This window comes from Notolepis coatsorum (genome assembly GCF_963971535.1).
Source record: "Notolepis coatsorum genome assembly, chromosome: 3".
NCBI classification, from domain to species: domain Eukaryota; kingdom Metazoa; phylum Chordata; class Actinopteri; order Aulopiformes; family Paralepididae; genus Notolepis; species Notolepis coatsorum.
Genome location: NC_140167.1, coordinates 201,334,258 through 201,357,455, shown reverse-complemented (window position 1 = coordinate 201,357,455; position 23,198 = coordinate 201,334,258). Strand labels below are relative to the sequence as shown.

Below are 23,198 nucleotides of genomic sequence, written 5' to 3'. Positions count from 1 at the left end.
TAACCCAAAAAAAACATTATCTACTTGAGGAGAGAATGTGTATATCTGTGTTTTAACTTTGTGTACACACTTACCGCCCATAATAGTCCATGGGCCAGAGGCCAAAATTTCACTTGTCGGTGCCACTCACGGTGAATAAACTTACATATAATTTTTTCGAAGATCTATGTCTGTAGATGATATTTTTGTATGATAGCCCTTCCAGAGTGGTAGCTTAATCTTAAGTATCAAGTCATGAAGTATACCTACCCCCTCAGGAAATTGCATTTCAGATGCTGGCGCATATCCTGTTTAGACTCAAGTAGAGGACATCTGTCAATGTTTCACAATATTGTGTTTGGTATCATTTTAAAGAGGACTATGTAATCTTTCATTCAAGCTAAGATGTGAATCTTTCTGACCAATATAGAGGTCACTGGAGCTCTTTGAACAGTCAACAACACACATTTTACACGATTTTCGCCTAAATGATATACTATCTTTTAGCCTTGTGTCATCTAGGAGCAATAGGGACACAAAATACAAAATCTACAACACTCTCAGGACCATAAGGATTCAGGAAATGTATAATATGCCTATACTATTTCTTATCAGGGGTGATTGTGAGCCTTAAATTAGAAGAGCGGTATTAGGCTCCTATTAAAACTATACAGAACAGCCACTAGGATAATGTCACAAAGTGGTCTGTCTTTATCATACATATACAGGAGCAACAGGGGCACAAAATACAAAATCTACAACACTCTCAGGACCATAAGGATTCAGGAAATGTATAATATGCCTATACTATTTCATTGTTACGGGTCATTGTGAGCCTTAACCTGTCCATGAATGAACTTGCCAAAGAAAACCAGTCTCTTAAAAGGGAGCTTCAGACCTTGAAAAGTGCTAGTGCCCAAGATGTCATAGCCAACACAGCCATCAAGCTGAGAGAGGACATCAATAATCAAGATGTTCCTCAAGCCTGGCCACCTGACATCAAACCAGAAGCAGAATGTCCTGTCATTCCAGAATCCCTTAGAATCTTTCTGTGCTATCTACTCTCTGGCACTAATGATCCTGATCATGCATCCCAGAGAGTTTTGCGGCTCATACAGTCATTCGGCCATGACATGGTATATGCAGTGACAAGTGGAAGGATCAAACCGTCCAAGCACATCGTTTTGCCATTCAGTGTCAAGTCATTGACAGGGAATATAGAGCTGATAAACATCCTCAACCTACTTGGTCACAGCGTGTCCTACTCACAGATGGAGGAAATCGACACTGCCTTGTGTCTGCAGAAACTCTCAGCATCAGGAAGTGACATTGCCTTACCAAGTAACATCCATCCTGGTGTATTCACAACTTTAGCCTGGGACAATATTGATCGTCTTGAAGAAACCATCAGTGGAGAGGGAACATCTCACAGAGTCAATGGGATTGCTGTGCAAGCAAAGACGGTCAACCCAGTCCCTGTCCAACCCATGCCCACACAAAACAAAGCAGAGAAGCATTGACTCATCCCAGCCAATGTTACCAACTTACAACGCTGGACAACGGGCTGGGCCACCACAAAGCAAAAGTGCAGATGCTGATACTGCTGCCAATACTCAGCTTGCCAGAGAGAAGAACCTTGTTTGGGTCCTAGCAAGAATGTCACAGCAAGATGACCAGTCAGTCAACATCCTGACTCGCGGTGATATGACAGTCATCCCTCACAGTGTAGGCTATCTGCCTACCATCAATGCTCCAGCGACACAAATGTCTACTGTCAACGAGGTGCTTAACCAGTCACTAAGCATCATGCAGTGCTTAGACCTGACAAAGATTGTCTGTGTCTTTGACCAAGCCCTGTATGCAAAGGCTGTTGAGATCACATGGAAACATGCTGGCAAGTTCCAGAATATCATCATCAGACTTGGGGTATTTCACACCATCTGCACACTGCTGGCAATCATAGGAAAGCGTTTCCAAGATGCTGGACTCCAAGACCTGTGCATTCAGTCTGGCATGATCGCAGAAGGCTCCATTGCTTGGGTCATGGGTGGCCGCAAGTACAACAGGGCAGTGCGACTACACAAGCTCTTGTATGAGGCTCTCATGCGACTGACATGGAAGGGTTTCCTCTCTTGGTTGGAAACAACTGAATGAGATGGTTTATTTGGATGAAACACTGAAGGTAATTGACAGCCTTGGGGAAAATGTCTCACAAGCCACTTTGAAGGAAGCCCTCGAGAACAGCTCTTGTGCACGCATCATAGAACTGTTTGAAGTCTACCGCAAGTTCCTCAGAGGTGGGAACAGCAGCCTCTCCAGCTTCTGGGTGTCCTATTTGGACATGGTCGAAATCTTGCTGGGGCTCATCCGAGCATCCCGAGAGGGAGACTGGATGCTACACTTGGCAAGCATTCGAGCAATGATCCCATGGTGCTTTGCCTATGACAGGATGAACTACGCACGCTACCTCCCCTACTACGCCCAGATGTCTCAGCTGTACATCACACACCCAGATGTGTACACAGAATTCATGAAAGGAGGCTTCTCTGTCCAACTGGGCCCCACTAATCCCTTTGCCAGGATCCCAGTTGACCAAGCTATAGAAGAAACAGTGAACAAAGACACCCAGACAGCTGGAGGGATGAAGGGATTCAGCTTGAAGTCAGGAGCTGTGGCCAAGTATTACCTAACCGCTGAGTATAGAAGCATGTACCTCAGACAGCTGAGAGACCTGACAGATCAAGGCACGTCCAAACTGTCCCATCCAGATCTACAGCGTCCAAGAATCAAGAGAGATTAAGCCGATGTCCAGTCTCTTCTTGACCTTATGCAGAACAAGTGGTTCAATCCTATGTCCCCTGATGAGAACGATCTGGTTAGCCTATCCACTGGCTTCATGGCTCCACCTGATGTGACAAGAGATCTCCTGAGAGCTCATGAGATAGGAGAAGAGGCATACCAGGTATTCAAACAAACAAGGTTAGATGAGGACCCACCATCTTCAAAGTTTTATGACAAGTCAGAGGATTAATGTTGTGTTTGATGTTTACCGCCAGACTTCAATCAAAGATGCTGAACGACAAAACCGGGGTGCAGACACTACGGTCCAATACAAGAACCTGGCAGGAGGACACCACGTACAGCAGTGGAGAACTTTCCTGTGCAGTCCTTCCAACAAGACCAGTCTCATCAAGTTTCTGGTGGAAGAGTGGAACCTCCCACAATACAGAGAGGCTGCATGGCAAAGTGTTGTACACAACCTGTGAGGAAACCTGCTACAGGTTGACAGATAGTGGGTGTGAAGAAGTAGCAGAACTGCAATCAACACATGAAGATGCTGACACTCGCCTGCTCCTGCATGCATCAGATGCTGCAAACATGGGCTCAAAAGCAGTCATCATCATAGCTGAGGACACTGATGTCATGGTGCTTTGTCTTGCCTTCCAGAAGGACATCACCTGTCCCATCTACATGAAGTGTGGGACCCAGAACCGCACACGATATGTGAACATCAGCAAACTTGCAAGCTCAGTTGGAGACAGCCTCTGTGACAGCCTAATTGGCTTACACGCCTTCACTGGCTGTGACACTGTCAGTGCATTCGCTGGCCGGGGAAGCTGAATGCCCTGAAGATGGTGAAGAAGGATACTTCCTACCAAGAAACCTTCAGTGGACTAGGGCAGTCATGGGATGTGAGTGAGGAGCTGTTCCAGAGAATTGAGGAGTTTACATGTCGCATGTACTTTGCTAACAGCAGCACAGTAGAGGTGAACCAACTGCGCTACCAGCTCTTCTGTACCAAAAGGGGAGAGGTCGAGTCCAGCCAGCTTCCACCATGTAGGGACTGTCTCTTCCTGCATGTTGAACGAGCCAACTATCAGGCAGCAATCTGGAAGAGCAGTCTGCAGTCTAACCCTGTGGTCCCAAGTCCTACAGAGCATGGATGGAAAGACGATGAGGGCAAGCTGGCAATTTACTGGATGCGCTCCCCACCTGCACCAGATGTAGTCCTGGAATTGCTAAGATGCAAGTGTGTCCGTTCATGCAAAATGCCAAGCTGCACATGCTTATCAAATGGACTGGCATGCACAGATATGTGCAAGTTACAGACATGCAGCAACCAAAAACTGCAAGATGATCCAGAACCTGACTTCGAACTCGAGGAGTCGGAGGATGAGAGAGACGAGCAGTTTGAGTGATTCAATGTACATTTAGTATATAATGTTGTTCTGTTTAATAGGTTGTTCATAAAACTCTAAGTGGTTCCTTATCTCATTGTGGTGTCCTTTATGTCCTGTATATGTATGATAAAGACAGACCACTTTGTGACATTATCCTAGTTATCTGACCCAGTTAATAATGCCCATCTAATTTAAGGCTCACAATGACCCGTAACAATGAAATAGTATAGGCATATTATACATTTCCTGAATCCTTATGATCCTGAGAGTGTTGTAGATTTTGTATTTTGTGCCCCTGTTGCTCCTGTATATGTATGATAAAGACAGACCACTTTGTGACATTATCCTAGTGGCTGTTCTGTATAGTTTTAATAGGAGCCTAATACCGCTCTTCTAATTTAAGGCTCACAATCACCCCTGATAAGAAATAGTATAGGCATATTATACATTTTCTGAATCCTTATGGTCCTGAGAGTGTTGTAGATTTTGTATTTTGTGTCCCTATTGCTCCTAGATGACACAAGGCTAAAAGATAGTATATCATTTAGGCGAAAATCGTGTAAAAATGTGTGTTGTTGACTGTTCAAAGAGCTCCAGTGACCTCTATATTGGTCAGAAAGATTCACATCTTAGCTTGAATGAAAGATTACATAGTCCCCTTTAAAATGATACCAAACACAATATTGTGAAACATTGACAGATGTCCTCTACGTGAGTCTAAAGCAGGATATGCACCAGCATCTGAAATGCGATTTCCTGAGGGGGTGGGTATACTTCATGACTTGATAAGTATGATTAAGCTACCACTCTGGAAGGGCTATCATACAAAAATATCATCTACAGACATAGATCTTTGAAAAAACGATATGTAAGTTTATTCACCATGAGTGGCACCGATATCTGGTCTGGCCCATGGACTATAATGGGAGTAGGTATGCGTTACTCATAAACAGGGACGGGGCTAGGGGGTGGCTACTTGGGCTCAAGCCCTGAATGTTTTATGAAAAGCCCAGAATCTACTTAAAAAGAAAAAAAAAAAAAATTGACAATTAATTACATGAAAATATGTTTGCACCAGATTTAGCAGAAGCACATTTCCATCTGTAGTCTATCCAGCTGCTAACTGTATTTGAGTGAGTTAAATCTTGGTGTTATGGTAGACTCAGACCTAAGCATTAAATCACAATCAACAAGTTGACAAAAACATAATTCTTCCACCTTAGAAACATAGCTAAAGTACGGCCCTTTATAAATCAAAAGGACGCTGAAAACCAGATCCATGCCTTTATCTCCAGCCAACTCCACTACTGTAATGCACTCCTTACCGGCCTCCCGAAAAAATACGATAACTATTTTATTGCAATGCACTATTGCATTATTTTATCTTATTTTACTAACTATTTTATTGCACTGCACTATTTTACTTTGTATCAGTGATAATCAAACCGTAAAAACAAAGAGGCCTATTAACACGTTCAGTCATTGTCCTTGAGTTTCTTCCGGTCAAGATGCAAAAAACAGAAAATGTTTCCATCCATACATTTCCGTTTTATACCGTCGTGAATATGAATGTAGTTTCAAATGCTCCGTAATGGCCGGCAACGTGTATTCTAGTAAACGCGTTATCGTTTCTTCCCTGGACTAGCTACTGTTCTCAAATCAAATTTAGATTATCGGTATTATGTTTCATCATAGATGCATGAAGGGGGGGGGCGCCCCTCTGTACTTTGATCGCAACCAACGGAACACGCCACACACACACACACACCACACACACGCCCCGATCAGCATGAAGGAATTTTTGGATCAACACAATATTGATACCATATAGTCCTTACCTTGACCATGAGGATCTGTCCCGAAAAGAATATTCCAATGATCTGATCTCCATTCCAAGTACTGATGTCGATCAAGGTGCCAACGTAATCCAGCATTGAACATGAACCCCACCCTCGTCGATGCAAGCGTTTGGCTTGACCGAGTAGTTAGACTCCGCCCCCAGGCCGTAGCTCGGCCCAGCTACATATCGTTTCAAATGGAGTGCAATAGCAGCCGCAAGGCATTAGGCGGCGGTATTGGACTTTTGCGATCTCAGACCCATCCCCAGTGATAACACAGGCTGCCGGTATGTTTTTATGAATGGAAATATCGAATAAAAGAACCAACGATGAAAACCCGACTATACTCTGGTTTTCGGGGGTCCTGGCGCTCAACGTTCGGCGAGTTAACCCTAGATCTTAGATCCTAATATGAAAAACGATGTGATTTAATGTTCTATGTCTTACCTTGACTTTGTCTATTTTACTGCTATCTATTTTATGCTTTATGTCTGCACTTTATGCATTGCTCTTGATCTGCCAATGTTGTGCTCATTTTATGCCTGTCTTTTTGTACTGCTGTGAAGCACTTTGAGCTGCAATTCTTGTATGATAGGTGCTATACAAATACAGTGTATTATTATTATTATTATTATTATTATTATTATTATTATTATTATTATTATTATTATTATTATTATTATTATTATTATTATTATTATTATTATTAATAAATTTGATTTGATTTGATTTGATTAATTATTATTATTGTTTGCTTCATTAACACATTGGCGGCCACTGGGATGCGTCTAATATCACTCTAGACCAGTGGTTCCCAAAGTCGGGGTCGCGACCCAAAGGTGGGCCGCGAGCAGCCACGGGTGGGCCGCGAGATGATTTAAAAAAATATATAATAATTGTCAGGCCACTGAACTTCAGGCCAGGACAGTGTTTCTAGTTGTATTCTAAAATTCTATTCTATTGTATTCTAAAATGTGACTATATGGTTTTATATTAACTTAATAAATAAACAAAAACGAAAAATCTACTTATTTCAACGAACATTTCAAACTAAATAACAGATTATGCACATAAAACGCTGAAAACAACCGAAGCAACAATAGTATTTTAATGAGGCTATTATTATTATCATTATTATTTTGCAACAAGTTAGCCCTCTCATAAATAGCACATATAAATGAATAACTAACTTGAACTAACTTAATAGGATTGAAGTGATATTTGGCTTAAAAAATCGGTCGCCTGGCAAAAAAAAAAAAAAAAAAAGCCAGACGATGTGCATTGGGCCGCGGCTCTCTGACGCCTTATTTTCTGGGCCCCGGCCTGAAAAGTTTGGGAACCCCTGCTCTAGACGACCAGCAGAACTTCCGGCTTTCGACATGGACAGTCGCATTATTCTCAGCTCCCAACAACGGCGTCAAAGCAAATCAGCAACAAGGTTTACTATACACTGTCTACTATCCCTCCTTTGGATTACGGACCAGTACCTTAATTTAACATGGAAACACCACCAGACAGGAGTGGAAAGGGTAAAAAAAAGAGTCTCATTGCGACTTTTACCTGCTAAATGGCTCGGAGAGAAAACATCCAGCCATGGGGACTGCAGCAATACACAGCGTGTTAACGTCGAATCCGGAACGAAAGAGTTTACCCCCGTCGGGCAGGTTTGATAGAAGATCGATGATTTTCTTATACCTGCTTCTTTCGGGAGACATTCCGCTGAACCCAGGACCAGGTCCAGTCACTCGGTACCAGGCGAGTCAACTCGGACTACAGACGCAGACAGCGACGACCACCGTTGCGACCAACTCATCATCCAACGTCAACAACCCTCCACCGCTCACGACTGGATCACCGGCGCAACGGAACGCCAGAGTGACCAGAACGAGGCGGAAAGAACCGGAGGTTTCAACACCGGTGCCAATCACGGCAAGAAATCAAACCGACAACCCCACGGTCAAATCGGCTAGGTTTACCAGCCCAGGACAAAGGGTTGCCGCCAGAAAAGACCCAGGACAAAGGACCCCCCTCTCCCCCCTCCCCACATACCAACACACAGTCTTCACGGAGACAACAACAAAGCCCCCCCCTCCCCCACAGCAGCACCAGACACAGACGGACAACAATACGGACAGCCCCCCCCCCTCGTCGCGGGACACCAACCCTGAGCAAAGGATCTCCCACCCGGTCTACACAGAGCCCCCACCCCCCCCTCCCCACAGACGAAGAAATGTACCTGGAACTCGACGACATCAATATCACATCAAATAAAAACGGACTACACATTTTTCACCTGAACATAAACAGCCTAAAACATAAGCTGGATGAAATAAGAAACCTGTTTATTAGCGGTAAGGTAAACATACTATAACCAAACTTGACTCATCTGTAACAGACCCTGAAATAGAGTTGGAGAACCATTCAATAGTCCGTAATGACAGAAACAAGTATGGAGGTGGTGTTTGTATGTACATTCATAAGGACACCAAATTCATTAACCGTACTGACCTACATCATGAGACAATTGAAACTGTATGGGTGGAAATTCTATTTGAAAGGGCTAAATCTGTTCTAGTCGGCACAATCTACAGACCGCCAGATCAAACTGGCTTTTATGATACTCTGGATGTGTGCTTAGCTGGAGCTGAGGATGCTGAAAAGATTCTTATTGGGGATTGGAACACGGATATGCAACAAAAAGATGCACCCGTCTTCAAATCCTTCAATAGGTTTTGTGATCTGGACGGCCTCAGCCAGCTGATCACCCAACCCACACGTATATGTGAATCAACTCAGACTACCATTGACCTCATCCTGACCTCTGACAAGTCCAAGATCTCCAATAAAGGGGTTATAGCATGCAGGTTAAATGATCATTATATGATATTCTGTACCCGCAAAAAGCTAAAACATAAGGCCGGCTGTCACAAAACAGTCACATCTAGAGACCTCAAAACCTACTCTAGCGAGGCCTTTAACCTTGAACTGGAGAGGCTGGACTGGTCAGATGAGCTCAATGGTACACTGGTAGAAGAAACATGGCTTGGTTTCAAAACCAAATTTTCAACAACACTAAACGACATGGCCCCCCTAAGAACCACCAGGGTAAAAAATCGCGCTGAGCCGTGGATGCACTCCGAAATATTGGCCGCTATGTAAACCAGAGACAAAGATTTCTCTGAGTTTCGTAAAAGTCAGTCAAAGCTTACAAAAAGCACGAGCAGTGAACTCCAAGCCCACGTGACTGAACTCAAATTGGAAAGAAACAGACTAAGAAACGACGTAAACTCCATGATCAAAACTGCAAAAAAGAACTTCATCAATGACAAAACTGAGGAAAACAAAAACAAACCATGTGAACTTTGGAAATTACTCAACAATCAACTAGGCTGCAGTAAAAAACTTAAAACCAGATTCTCAAACATAAACATAAAGACGGACAACACACTCATCACAGACAAGCTAGATGTAGCCAATTACTTAAACATTTTCTTCACAAACATAGCCACAACACTGGTAAACAAACTACCCTCCCACTCAGGGCATTATGGGGTAGAACACATAGTAGCTTACTACAAAAACCTAGGGGTCCGCAAAGACGACTTCAAACTGGAAATGGTAACAACAGATGAGGTACTCAAAAAACTGAGCGCCCTCCAACCTAACAAGGCCACTGGCCATGACAACATCTCCTCCAAATTCCTCAGAGACTCAGTAGCCGCCATCACCCCAGTCATCACACACATAATAAACCTCTCCATAAAACAGGGACACGTCCCCAAGGACTTCAAAATTGTGAGAGTGACCCCTCTGCACAAAAAGGGCAGTAAATTAGACCCAGGCAACTACCGCCCTGTTTCTATTCTTACCTCCATCTCGAAAGTCATGGAAAAAAAATGCTACGAACAAGTTGAAAAGTACCTAGCGGAAAAAAATCTAATCTACGAATTCCAATCTGGCTTCAGAACATCCCACTCCACTGACACATGCCTTCTCTATTTGAACGACCACATCAAACAAGAGGTGGACACGGGCAAATACTGCGGCATGGTCATGCTGGACCTACAAAAAGCCTTCGACACTGTCAATCACTCCATTCTGATTGACAAGCTAAAAGCAATTGGTTTTGATAGTCTATCAGTGAGCTGGATGCAATCCTACCTGGAGGGGAGAGAACAGATGGTGGAGGTAAACGGCACCCTATCCCCCCCCCCCTCACAGTGAGCTGTGGTGTTCCACAAGGAAGCATACTAGGACTGCTACTGTTCCTAATTTATGCAAATGACATGTCGTCAGCTTGTGACTGCAACTTGTTCTTGTTCGCAGACGACTCAGCCCAAGTTACAGGTTGAAAAAACCCTCAGCTCGGAACTAGGCAAAATCTGCATATTTACTGTACATTGGAGGGGGTTGGGTTAGGACATTTACGGGGGGCCAGTTTCGAATTGCAGTCTCCCGTAGGTGTTCTTTGAGAGTGGTTTTGAAAGTGGGTAGTGATTCACATTCCTTTACAGCTTTGGGTAGGGCGTTCCACATTGATGTGGCATAATTGCGAAACGTGTTTAGTCCCTTGTTTGGGTTTAACATGATTTGTGGAGCTCCCTCTGGTGTTGTGGTCGTGGTATTCACTGACCTTTGGGAAGTATTTTGACATGTACATGGGTACCTTGGTCGTGTAGTGTATCTTGTAGACCAGGCCCATTGCAAGTTGGCAGTTGCTGTACTCTGTCGTCTACTCTAAGCCATCCTAGGTTGTCAAATTAGGCAGGGGTGAGGTGGGTTCTAGGAGTAAGGTCAAGCAGTAGGCTGACCAGTTTGTTTTGAGATGTTTGTAATTTTGTGTGTGTGTGTGTGTGTGTGTGTGTGTGTGTGTGTGTGTGTGCGTGCGTGCGTGCGTGCGTGCGTGTGTGTGTGTGTGTGCGTGTGTGTGTGTGTGCGTGCACTGTGCACAAGTGCACATCTAAGGGCGGGGTGTAGATTTGGTCTCCCTGATGTTGACTCCTTAGCCACAGCCTTGGGTTGTTTAATACTGGACGAGTGTTTCATAACGGCCGGTGTGTGGGCCGGTTTCGGGGCCGGTGCGTGGGCCGGTGCGTGGGCCGGTGTGTGGGCTGGTGCATCTGAATGTCCCGGGCTGAATTTGTGTCCCAGTCCGCCCCTGTATCCATCTATGGGAAAAAGACATTTCCAGTGAGTGAAGGTTTGTTCAAATCATGAGGGAACAAAATACTATTTTGAGGCCACAAAATATTATTTTGAGGCCGCAAATTGATTAATTTGAGGGAACAAAATACTTGAGGTAACTATTTTGAGGCCACAAAATATTTTTCTATTTCGAAGCCACAAAATATTATTTTGAGAACTAAAATTGATTAATTTGAGGTACATTTTGAGGTAACAAAATAGTATTTTGAGGCCACAACATATTTTTTTCATTTTGCGTGGCAGCAATAAGCCTTTGTAGCAAGCAGATTAGCTGGGCTAGCTAGCTAACATTATCTGAACTGACATTAGCTTGATAGCTAACTAGCGAATAGCATCAGCTAGCTAACATTAGCTAATGTTCTTTGACACTATTATTACACCCAGGCATGCGTTGCTGATTGGCTGACTGGCTGCACGGTGTTTTAATGACGCCACAACACTAATGACGCTTCAGCCCCCCTAAAAAGGGTCTAGAACCGCCACTGCCTGGCTGTCTGTTGTCGGGGTGCCTGTGGTGATGGGAGAGCTCAGAATGCTTCCTGTGTCCTTTCTAGATGCTGCCACCTTCTCCACAAGTCCTGTCCAAAGGAGCCAAGGGCAGCTTCGTTACCTTCAGTGATGCGTTGCTCATGGGATTGGGGTTGCAACGAAAGTTTTGTGAGCAGAAGCGCATGCACGCACACGCACGGATGTGCACGCGCGTGCACACAGGAATGCGCTGCACTCGACTGATGCGCCAGCTCGCAGTACCCACCTGGCTACTTTGCATATCAATCGTCAGGTGTTACATTCCATTCGTAGAGTCAATTAGGCACTGTCTTTAGTCTGTCCTTATGCAAGGGACCATTTATGCGCATGCGCGGGAGCGTGCGCACGCGCCTGGGAGCGCGCGTGCACGTGGCGTCATTAGCATGAGTGCAACCAGTGTTGATATGAGCAACGCAACACTGGTTATCTTGCACGATGACCGTACCATTTTGGTAAAAGTTGACCGAAAAGAGCCTTCTCTCTTGGTCCTTGTCTCTGTCCTCAAAGATCTGAAGTTGACTCCCCTTGCAGATCCCTCTCTTGGATATGAAGCTGTAGTGCTTTGATATGGCTGTATGCCAAGGAGTGACATGCTCAGTGTAGAAGAGCAAGTTGGTAACAACACCAGTATTTTTAGAGCGGTCAGCATATAAAGTCTCTGGGTATTCTCGTTGTAATCTATGTCTGAACTGTATTCTCCCGTTCTCTGATTTGATCACTTCTGGATATTCAAAAAAACAGGGAAGGAAAATGCCTGCTGCTGCCAGTGCTGCTGTCTCAGTGTCCATGTTGCTATAGCAACTGGATCAACAAAATCTAGCTAATAAAAAATATTATTCTTTAGAAAATAGCTTTGCTCTTTTCACTGTATTATTATTTTATATATATATATATATATATATATATATATATATATATATATATATATATATATATATATATATATATATATATATATATTTTTTTTTTTTTAAATATAAAATAAAAGAGCAACGTCTATAGCAGCGGGAATACGTTTATTTTGTACATTATCTAACGTTAACTGCAGTCATTACCCTCGTTATCTGCTTGAGTGTCCGGTTGCTGGTTAGCTCCGTTAGCGTGCAGCATATCAAGACCAGCCATGGAAATACTGTTTTCTAAATTGGCAAGGCTTTTAATCGTCAAGGTAAGAGGACTTTAAGTCATGGTATCCATAAACTTCAATAGGTTCGGATCATTTGAATGAAATGAGAATGTAAACAAACACGGCGTCACGTTAGAAAGTAGCACTGAAATCACTGCGCCCAGAGAGGTGGTTAGGAAGAAAAAATGTCTGAGTATATTTGCTTAGAAAACGTAATTGTCGAATTCAATAATTTTTTATTTCTCCACGTGGTAAATACACAGGTCACAACATGTTTACAGGAACGTTTTGGAGTTGTATTTGGAGTGTATTTCGTGACTGTAGGCAGGGGCGTAGCTGGGGGGGGGTAGCTTAGGATGATTCCAAGGGCCCAGCACTGGGGGGGGCCCCCAAAAAAAAAAAAATCTTTTTTTTTTTTTTTTTTTACTAGACATCACTCAGGTGTATTATTGATGCTCTCATTGATACTATGTTTGTTTCTGAAGTGTGTGTGTGTGTGAGATATATAGAGAGAGAGGGGGGGGCTTTGGTAGACTATTGCATTGGTCCATTCATTGAAGATGAACGCAATGCGACATCCTTTACTAGGCTCACCATGCGCGCTCGCATTCACTGGGGGCCTACAAATACATTCTTTCAGGGGGCCCAGAATCTGGAGCTACACCCCTGACTGTAGGGCACTGTAGGGAACGTCAGGGTACAAGTCTGACCAACTTCCAGTGATGAAGCTAAGCTACGCTAACGGAGCGGCTGTTCCCTAAGCCTAATCCATGCACATATTTTTATTAATAGCTTTAAGGATAACATCATAAGTGGATTAGTGATAAATGATATAAGTGACCACTTACCTGTTTTTGTTACTTTTGATTGTCAATTGAAGAGAACAAAGGAGGAGAATGGGTACAGATATAAAAGGTTAAGAAGGGATGATGCTGTAAACATGTTCAGGAATGATCTTTTGAATGAAGAATGGAAGGGGGTCTATGTAGAAGACGTCAATGCTGCTTACAATACTTTTTTGAATATCTATCGGACACTTTACGATAGGCACTGCCCAATGGTTCAACATAAACAAAAAAGTAATGACAATAGAAAACCATGGATAACAAAGGGGTTAGAGAATGCATGTAAAAAGAAAAACAAACTTTATAGAGATTTTATCAAATGTAGAAAAAAGACTGCTGAAACTAAATACAAAGTGTATAAGAATAAGTTAGTATTAATTATGAGACGGGCTAAGAAAGATTATTACAATAGATTGTTAGGCGAAAATAAAAATAATATAAAGGGCACATGGGACATTCTAAATAAGGTAATTGGAAATAAATCAGCGTCCATAAAAATGCCTAGCCATTTCATTAGTAATAGTAAGACTATAAAAAACATGAATGAGGTGGTTAATGAATTCAAATTTTTTTTTGTAAATGTGGGGCCAAATCTGGCAGATGCCATTCAAAAACACGATGAACCATTACAGGAAGGATGGAGAGGAGATAGTAAAGTACTGCAGTCTATGTTTTTGGGAAATGTCAGTGAAGCAGAAATCATATCCATTGTATCAAAGTCAAAGAATAAGACATCCATTGACAGTGATGGGATAGATATGATTATAGTGAAGAAGACAATTGATTGTATAATCAAACCTCTCTGTTATATTTGTAATCTTTCTTTTCAGACAGGTATTTTTCCAGACAGGATGAAGGTAGCAAAAGTGATCCCACTTTACAAAGTAGGAGATAAGCACAGCTTCACTAACTATAGACCAGTGTCATTGCTCTCACAGTTCTCGAAAGTGCTTGAAAAACTGTTTTCGCATAAGTTAGATGGTTTTGTGGAAAAGAACAAACTGCTGAGTATGGCTTTAGGCAAAACAGATCAACAGCGACTGCCTTAATGAATATTATTGAAGAAATAACAACAGCAACAGATAAAAGGAAATTAACAATAGGGGTGTTTATTGATTTAAAAAAGGCATTTGATACCTTAGATCAGTGGTTCCCAAAGTCGGGGTCGCGACCCAAAGGTGGGCCGCGAGCAGCCACGGGTGGGCCGCGAGATGATTCAAAAAAAATAAAAAAAAAATAAAAAAAATATTTTTTTAATTTTTAATTTTTAATTTTTTTATTTATTTTTTTTAATTTTTTTTTGTCAGGCCACTGAACTTAGAAGCAGGCCAGGACAGTGTTTCTAGTTGTATTCTAAAATTCTATTCTATTCTATTCTAAAATGTGACTATATGGTTTTATATTAACTTAATAAATAAACAAAAACGAAAAATCGACTTATTTCAACGAACATTTCAAACTAAATAACAGATTATGCACATAAAACGCTGAAAACAACCGAAGCAACAATAGTATTTTAATGAGGCTATTATTATTATCATTATTATTTTGCAACAAGTTAGCCCTCTCATAAATAGCACATATAAATGAATAACTAACTTGAACTAACTTAATAGGATTGAAGTGATATTTGGCTTAAAAAATCGATCACCTGGCAAAAAAAAAAAAAAAAAAAAGCCTGACGATGTCCATTGGGCCGCGGCTCTCTGACGCCTTATTTTCTGGGCCCTGGCCTGAAAAGTTTGGGAACCCCTGCCTTAGATCATAATATTCTAATTTCTAAATTACGTTCATATGGTGTGAGAGGAATGGTTCTAGAATGGGTGAGTAGTTATCTCCACAATAGGCAACAATATGTGCAGTTGGCAGATGTCAAATCCAAACTCTTTCTTTTATATATTAATGATATTTGTGATGTTTCAAAACGATTACAGTTTGTCTTGTTTGCTGATGATACAAATTTGTTTTGCTCTGGAAATTATTTAAAGGAACTAGCTGAATATATTGTGTATGAAATGACAAAGCTAAAGAAATGGTTTGATGTAAATAAGCTATCACTGAATCTGAAAAAAACTAAATTTATGATTTTTGGCAATCGAAAACTAGATGAAAATATAGTACTGACCATAGATGGAGTTGATATAGAGAGAGTTAATGAATTTCGTTTTCTTGGTGTGATTATGGATGATAAATTAACATGGAAATCGCACATAGCACACGTTAAAAAAAAGATGTCCAAGAGTATTTTTGTTATAAATAAAGTAAAGGATGTGTTAGAGTATGAGGCAATGAGAACACTCTACTGTTCACTCATCTCACCTTATATCAGTTATTGTGTTGAAGTATGGGGGAATACTTATGGGACCAATATAAAACCATTACTACAGGGGGAGCTCCAGTAGCTCACCACGTACCGCGAGTGCTATTTCAGCGCCGTGGACAACCGCGCTCGCGCAGATCTGGGGCTGAGCGCGTTCGAATCCCGGACGGCAGCCGTGCCTTTCCCAGAGTGTCTTTCCCCCCATCTGAACCCTTTCAGCCTGCTCTGTCGGTCGAACTTGACCAAGTATGAATGCGAAGAAAAAGCGATAAACGCTAAAAGAACCAGGTGACTGGTCAAAGTAAAAAAAAAAAAAAAAAAAAACATTACTACAGAAGAGGGCTGTAAGAATCACACATAAAGTGAGTTATCAAGAACACACAAATACATTATTTATTAAATCTAGAATAATTAAACTTGAAGACATGGTTAAGTTTCAAACAATGTTAATTATGTTTAGGGCAAGAAATAATACACTGCCAGAAAAACTACAAAATCTTTTTCATTTGGAAAGTGAGTTTAGTAGGAGAAAATACAATTTTAAACATCAGTTTGCACGTACCACACTTAAACAGATGTGTCCTTCATTTATTGGTGTAAAAATGTGGAATTCTCTCCATAGCGAGCTTAAGGGATGTAATAGTGTTTATCAATTCAAAAAAATATATAAAAAAAAGAAAATTTAGTCAGTATGAAAATCAAATGTGATCTGAATAGTGAGATATTTTCTTTTTTCTTTTTTCTCTTTTTTTTATTCTTTATTCTTTATTATTATTATTATTATTATTATTATTATTATTATTATTATTATTATTATTATTATTATTATTATTATTATTATTATTATTAAATGTTTTCTTGTTTAACTGTGGATTGTGTGTTTCTTGTATAATGGTATAAATTATTATTTGTGTAAATTAGGTTGTACGCCGACCATTAAGTAAATACTTGTTTAGTTTAGGAATAAGGGGAAGATTTATTCTTCTTCCTGCTCCTTTTGTCCATGGAATGATAATTATGATTGTGTAATGAAGAAACTCTGATTGTATGATTCTATGTGGCAAATAAATACTCTGAATCTGAATCTACTCTGAATCTCAATACATAAGACAATCCCAAATTATATCTCCTGTTTCAATTCAGGGCACACATCACCATATCAGCTTATACGCAGATGATGTACTCCTGTTTATGCAGAATCCCTCCGTCTCTCTGCCTCATCTTCTCAATGTGATAGATGAGTTTGGCAGCCTGTCCGGCTTTAAGATCAACTGGCCAAAATCTGCTTTTCTTCCACTTAATGAGCCTGCGAATGCTACCATCCTGCCTGCAAACATACTTATGGTGGAGCACTTTAAATGTCTCGGAATTGAAATATTCCTTACTATTAGCCAGACGGTAAGGTATAACTACTCCAGCTTGGGTGACAGGATTACAAATGACTTCAACAGATGGTCCAAATTAAAAAGAAATCATTACAGGCCTGTGCGTCAATAATTAAAATAATATTTTACCCAGAATTAATTTTATCAGCTCAATGCTCCCGTTGCCTCCTCCTGTTTGTTATTGGTAGAAATTGCACTCTGCCTCATATAAATTCGTTTGGAATAATAAACGCCTGCGCTTGAAGAGATCAACTGCCCAAAGAAGTAAACTCGATGGAGGCTTAGCATTTCCAGACTTTAAATATTATTTTCAAGCTTTCTCTCTGAGACCTCTGATCACTTGGTTTGACCATTGGAGGAGAAGATGGTGTCCCCTCATAGACTTCAGGATATTGTGTATACCAACATTTCAATTAAGCAATGCAAATTACGATTTGGCCCTCTTATCACACATGTGATCCAGACCTGGCGTGACACCCAGAAAGCATGTACTAACCGCCATAAATGTCACACGCATTCCCCTCTATCAATTTACTCCTTATTGGACAACAACCTATTAGGTACCCTAGGCTAAATGGGAAAAGAAAGGCATCCACACGTTGGGGGATATCTTCGATAACTCTGGTCTCCGTTCTTTCCAAGATCTATCCAACGGATATGATCTCCCCGGAACCTCCTTTTTCTTTTATTTACAAATAAGAGCAGCCCTGAGGGCTCATGGCGTTCCATGGGATGTTCCACTAGAGCGTCACCGTTTTCACAAATTATTTTATGACAAAGAGACATCGAGAGGCTTAGTTTCTGACTTTTATCGCCATTTAATTACGTCCTCGTATAAGGACCTGCCCCTGGATACGATTTGGAGAAAGGATGTCCCGGAGTTGGATGTAGATTTTGATTGGGATGCAAAATGTCCGGCTGTCCTCACGCAACCCAGATCACCAACAGATTCATCTAAATTTTGTCCATAGCGAGTGCCCATGTCCACTTGTTTTTTCTTTTTTTTTTTTCTTGTAATTTTAATTATGTATATTTTTTGGGGCCCTTTAGCTGTGGATCTGGTGGTCGTGGGCTCGGACTGGGGGGGGCCGTGGTTCGGGGTCTCTGCGGGTCGAGGCATTAAAGAGGCGTGATGCTTTGGCTCGCGGGGGCGCCGGACTCCGGGTCCTCCGGGGTTGGGGTTCGCGGCTGCAGAGTCTGGAGATGTAGGGGGCTCAGGAAGCCCGTTATATAGTAAATGTTTTATTTTCTCTATTCCTTTACTGGTATATTTTGTGGCAACTTATTTTATTTCATACTTGGTTTTTATTATTATTTTTCTTGTTCTTTTAATTAGTTGTTATTGTTGTTGTTATTGTTGCTGCTGTTGTTGTCATGTGAAGTCCTGTCTATTATTGCTGTTTATTATTGTTATTACTGTATTGTGTGTTGTCTTGTATGAAAAAAAGAAAAAGCAATAAAAAGATTTGATCAAAAAATTAAAATAAATCTCATGGCCTGATGCGTATTTACATTGTTGAAGATTGCAAATGGGCAATAGTGTTATTTGTTCTAAAATATCCCCCCCCCCCCCCCAATGAATGAAGACATAGCTTGAGATTCGTTCAGCTCGCTCTCTCTCTCTCTCTCTCTCTCTCTCTCTCTCTCTCTCTCTCTCCTCTCTCTTCTCTCTCTCCTCTCTCCCTCTCTCCTCTCTCCTCTCTCCTCTCTCTTCTCTCTCTCTCTCTCTCTCTCTCTCTCTCCTTCCCACATTTCCACACACTCATCTGCACGTCTGAGACTTTCTGCTCCCAAGCGTGTGCGCACACACACACACACACACACACACACACACACACACACACACACACACACACACACACACACACACACACACACTGACGCAACCAAAATATGATGTCCCCCTGGAACTACGCCCCCCTGGTGGACATAATTATTATTATAATAATTATATAATTATTAAGGGAAAAAGGCAACATTTTACCATTAACTCCTTTACCTTCACAATTGTCCTCAATTCTCCTTCAAAGTTTCAAAATGTCCCCCAATTTTGATCTCCCTCTTCCTCTGTCTTTCTCTCTCTCTCATTCTCTCTCACACTCTTCCTCTCTCTCTCTTTCTCATTCTGTCACTCTCTCTACCTGTCTTTCTCTCTCTCTCTGATTCTGTCTCACACTCTTCCTCTCTCTCTCTTTCTCATTCTGTCACTCTCTCTTCCTGTCTTTCTCTCTCTCTCTCATTCTCTCTCACACTCTTCCTCTCTCTCTCTCTCTCTCTCTCTTTCTCATTCTCTCTCACTCTCTCTTCCTGTCTCTCTCTCACACTCTTCCTCTCTCTCTCTCTCTCTCTCTCTCTCCTCTCTCTCTCTCTCTCTCTCTCTCTCTCTCTCTCTCTCTCTCTCTCTCTCTCTCTCTCTCTCTCTCTCTCTCTCTCTCATTCTCTCTCACTCTCTCTTCCTGTCTCTCGCTCTGATTCTCTCTCATGGGACCACAATGGAAATAAGTATAAGGATTTTTTTTTTATTATTATCTTTATCTTTTCCTCCTTCTTTTTCCGTTTTTCTCCATCCCAATGTTAGTCGTTATGCAATTCCCAATCCCCCTTCCTGGCCGTTGCGCACTCTACCCCCTACCGTCGGTCTGGGAGAGTGGAGACTATCACATGCTTCCTCCGACACATGTGTACCCAGTCCACCGCTTCTTTTCACCTGGCAACACTATACCTCTCCCAGATCCTTCCCTCGCTGTGCAGGCGCCCCGACCGAACTGTAGGAGTCACTGTTTATAACGACCAGGACCCACCCATGCCGGCTTCCACCCGCTAACACGGCCAATTGTGTCAGTATGGACGGTCGCCAAGGCCGGAGGCACCACAGCCGGATTCGATCCCACTGCTCTGTGGTGGTAGACAGACAGACGCTTAGTCCGCTGCGCTACCCGGCCGCCCTATCCTGATATATTTTTATACTGTATGCACCTGTGTATTGTATTTTATTATGTCAAATAAAATCAATCAATCAATCAATCTCTCTCTCTCTCTCTCTCTCTCTCTCTCTCTCTCTCTCTCTAGTGAATGGACGGCCACAGTATGTGAGTGTGTGTGTGGGCCTGGGCAGAGTGGTAACATACGTTTATTTCATTCTTTATTTATTATTTCCTCGAGGCGAGTGCAGCCCAGGCTGTTGCCGTGGCGACCAGGGCTCAGCCACGTGTGCCTGGAGTGTGAAGCAATTTATCATTTTAATGAGTGAGTTTGTACGTGCAGTGTTTATATGTGTGTGTGTGTGTGTGTGTGTGTGTGTGTGTGTGTGTGTGTGTGTGTGTGTGTGTGTGTGTGTGTGTGTGTGGTGTGTGTGTGTGTGTGTGTGTGAGAGAGAGAGAGAGAGAGAGAGGGGAGAGAGAGAGAGAGAGAGAGAGAGAGAGAGAGAGAGAGAGAGAGAGAGAGAGAGTAGTACAGGGGGCACTCGCACCGGGGGGGGGGGGGGTGACCACATGTCCTCCTCACAACAGACATTGATTGATTGATTGATTGAATTGAAAACTTATTTTGCACAGATTGCACAGACTGGGACGGCAGGGACGGTGGAGCTATAGGCTAACGTCAGTGTAGTGGTCCTGACTGTAGCAGGACGGTGGAGCTATAGGCTAACGTCAGTGTAGTGGTCCTGACTGTAGCAGGACGGTGGAGCTATAGGCTAACGTCAGTGTAGTGGTCCTGACTGTAGCAGGACGGTGGAGCTATAGGCTAACGTTAGTGTAGTGGTCCTGACTGTAGCAGGACGGTGGAGCTATAGGCTAACGTTAGTGTAGTGGTCCTGACTGTAGCAGGACGGTGGAGCTATAGGCTAACGTCAGTGTAGTGGTCCTGACTGTAGCAGGACGGTGGAGCTATAGGCTAACGTTAGTGTAGTGGTCCTGACTGTAGCAGGACGGTGGAGCTATAGGCTAACGTTAGTGTAGTGGTCCTGACTGTAGCAGGACGGTGGAGCTATAGGCTAACGTCAGTGTAGTGGTCCTGACTGTAGCAGGACGGTGGAGCTATAGGCTAACGTCAGTGTAGTGGTCCTGACTGTAGCAGGACGGTGAGCTAATAGGCTAACGTTAGTGTAGTGGTCCTGGACTGTAGCAGGGACGGTGGAGGCTATAGGCTAACGTTAGTGTAGTGGTCCTGACTGTAGCAGGACGGTGGAGCTATAGGCTAAACGTTAGTGTAGTGGTCCTGACTGTAGCAGGACGGTGGAGCTATAGGCTAACGTCAGTGTAGTGGTCCTGACTGTAGCAGGACGGTGGAGCTATAGGCTAACGTTAGTGTAGTGGTCCTGACTGTAGCAGGACGGTGGAGCTAAGGCTAACGTCAGTGTAGTGGTCCCGACTGTAGCAGGGACGGCGGAGCTATAGGCTAACTGTGATGCACCGAGTGGGCCACCATTGATCAACATGCAGCGACGTGTAGCTTGCATGATGCGTGTGCAGTGCTTTGCCACACAGTATGACCCGGACGGGCATAAGGCATACGTTTCCTGAAGTGACGTCACGGCCGTGCTAGCGTCTGATAAGCTTTTAGATTCGGCTCATTAATATGCACCTGTAGTGACGTCGGCGTTTGATAAGCTTTTTTGATTCGCGCGTGCATGTTATTCGTGCATGGACCTTTTTAACTCTTTCAGAGTGGCATTTCCGGTGTCAAATGGAAAAAAATAAATAATGAAATTATATACCAATGATGTAAACTACCCATAATTGATTCAGTAGGGTTTAACCTGGATGTTGGGCTTTAAGCTCTGTACATTATTTTGCATAGTTTATAATAAACCAAATCATTAAATTTCATAATATGAGACTTTATAAACAATGGATTTGTGTGTTCATAGTAACCAGCCTTGATATGCAAATCAGATCACCGAACACTTTCAAACATCAGAATCAAACGGGCGTATTCATGTGCCGTGATGAGGGAAGCCTGACTGCTCGTTATGATAAGATAAGATATCCTTTATTGATCCCCTTGGGAAATTCAGGCATCATAGCAGCATGGGGGAGGGGGGAGGGGAGGTACAGGTGGTAAAGAAGCAGTGTAAACAATATAACAAATCACTATGTTGTTTATAGTATGGATCCCCCATTAGTCTACACCCATGGGTGAAAGACTATTCTTCCTGGGGTCCGAACACATAACTTACAACATTACATTACAGTAATTAAAAAACAATAAAAACATAAGAAACACTTTAGCCTAAGTCCATTCTCAATATCTTTAAAATCTCACAAAAAACATACACAAAGGCTCCAGCCACAAATACAATACTAACTAACTAAACTAACAATACTAACTAAATAAATCAGTAACTCAACTGTATATCATAACAGCATTTTATTTTTCAATGGGTATGTATGCCCTCTCAGTTATATTTACACTACAATAAATAGTTACAACAATATAATCTAATAATCCAATCATCTAAATCTAATCTAAAATGCTAAAATGCTAAATATATGCAATATATCATCTGAAGACCTGCTTGAGACGCTCAGGCTCTGTGTGGAGAAAAGACCAACTTCATGGAAAGAAGACAAACTGAAGGAAGGGGCTGAGAGATGTGCATTTCCCCCTCACACTCAACCCACATCTCCAACGTCAAACATCAAGACCGTTGCCTTAGCAACTGCGAGATTCCAGGTGCAGGACACACCATGCTGTGTGTTTGTGTGTGTGTGTGTTTGTGTGTACAAATATGTGTGTGATCCTTGTGTAATCAAGGATACCAATTGGAATGGAGATACCAATGGGTATC

The 23,198-nt window shown here is 42.3% G+C and overlaps 1 protein-coding gene across 1 annotated transcript in view; it reads right to left on the bottom strand.

The window, feature by feature from the left end:
* Positions 1 to 2,873: 2,873 nt before the first annotated feature.
* The window catches only part of plppr3b (phospholipid phosphatase related 3b), a gene marked incomplete at both ends in the record, with an annotated part of 55,573 nt that continues 35,248 nt past the window's right edge, over positions 2,874 to 23,198 (bottom strand). The window contains one exon of the mRNA XM_084311506.1: positions 2,874 to 2,885. Within this exon, the coding sequence (XP_084167632.1) occupies positions 2,874 to 2,885 (12 nt within the window). The remainder of the gene's footprint in view (positions 2,886 to 23,198) is intronic.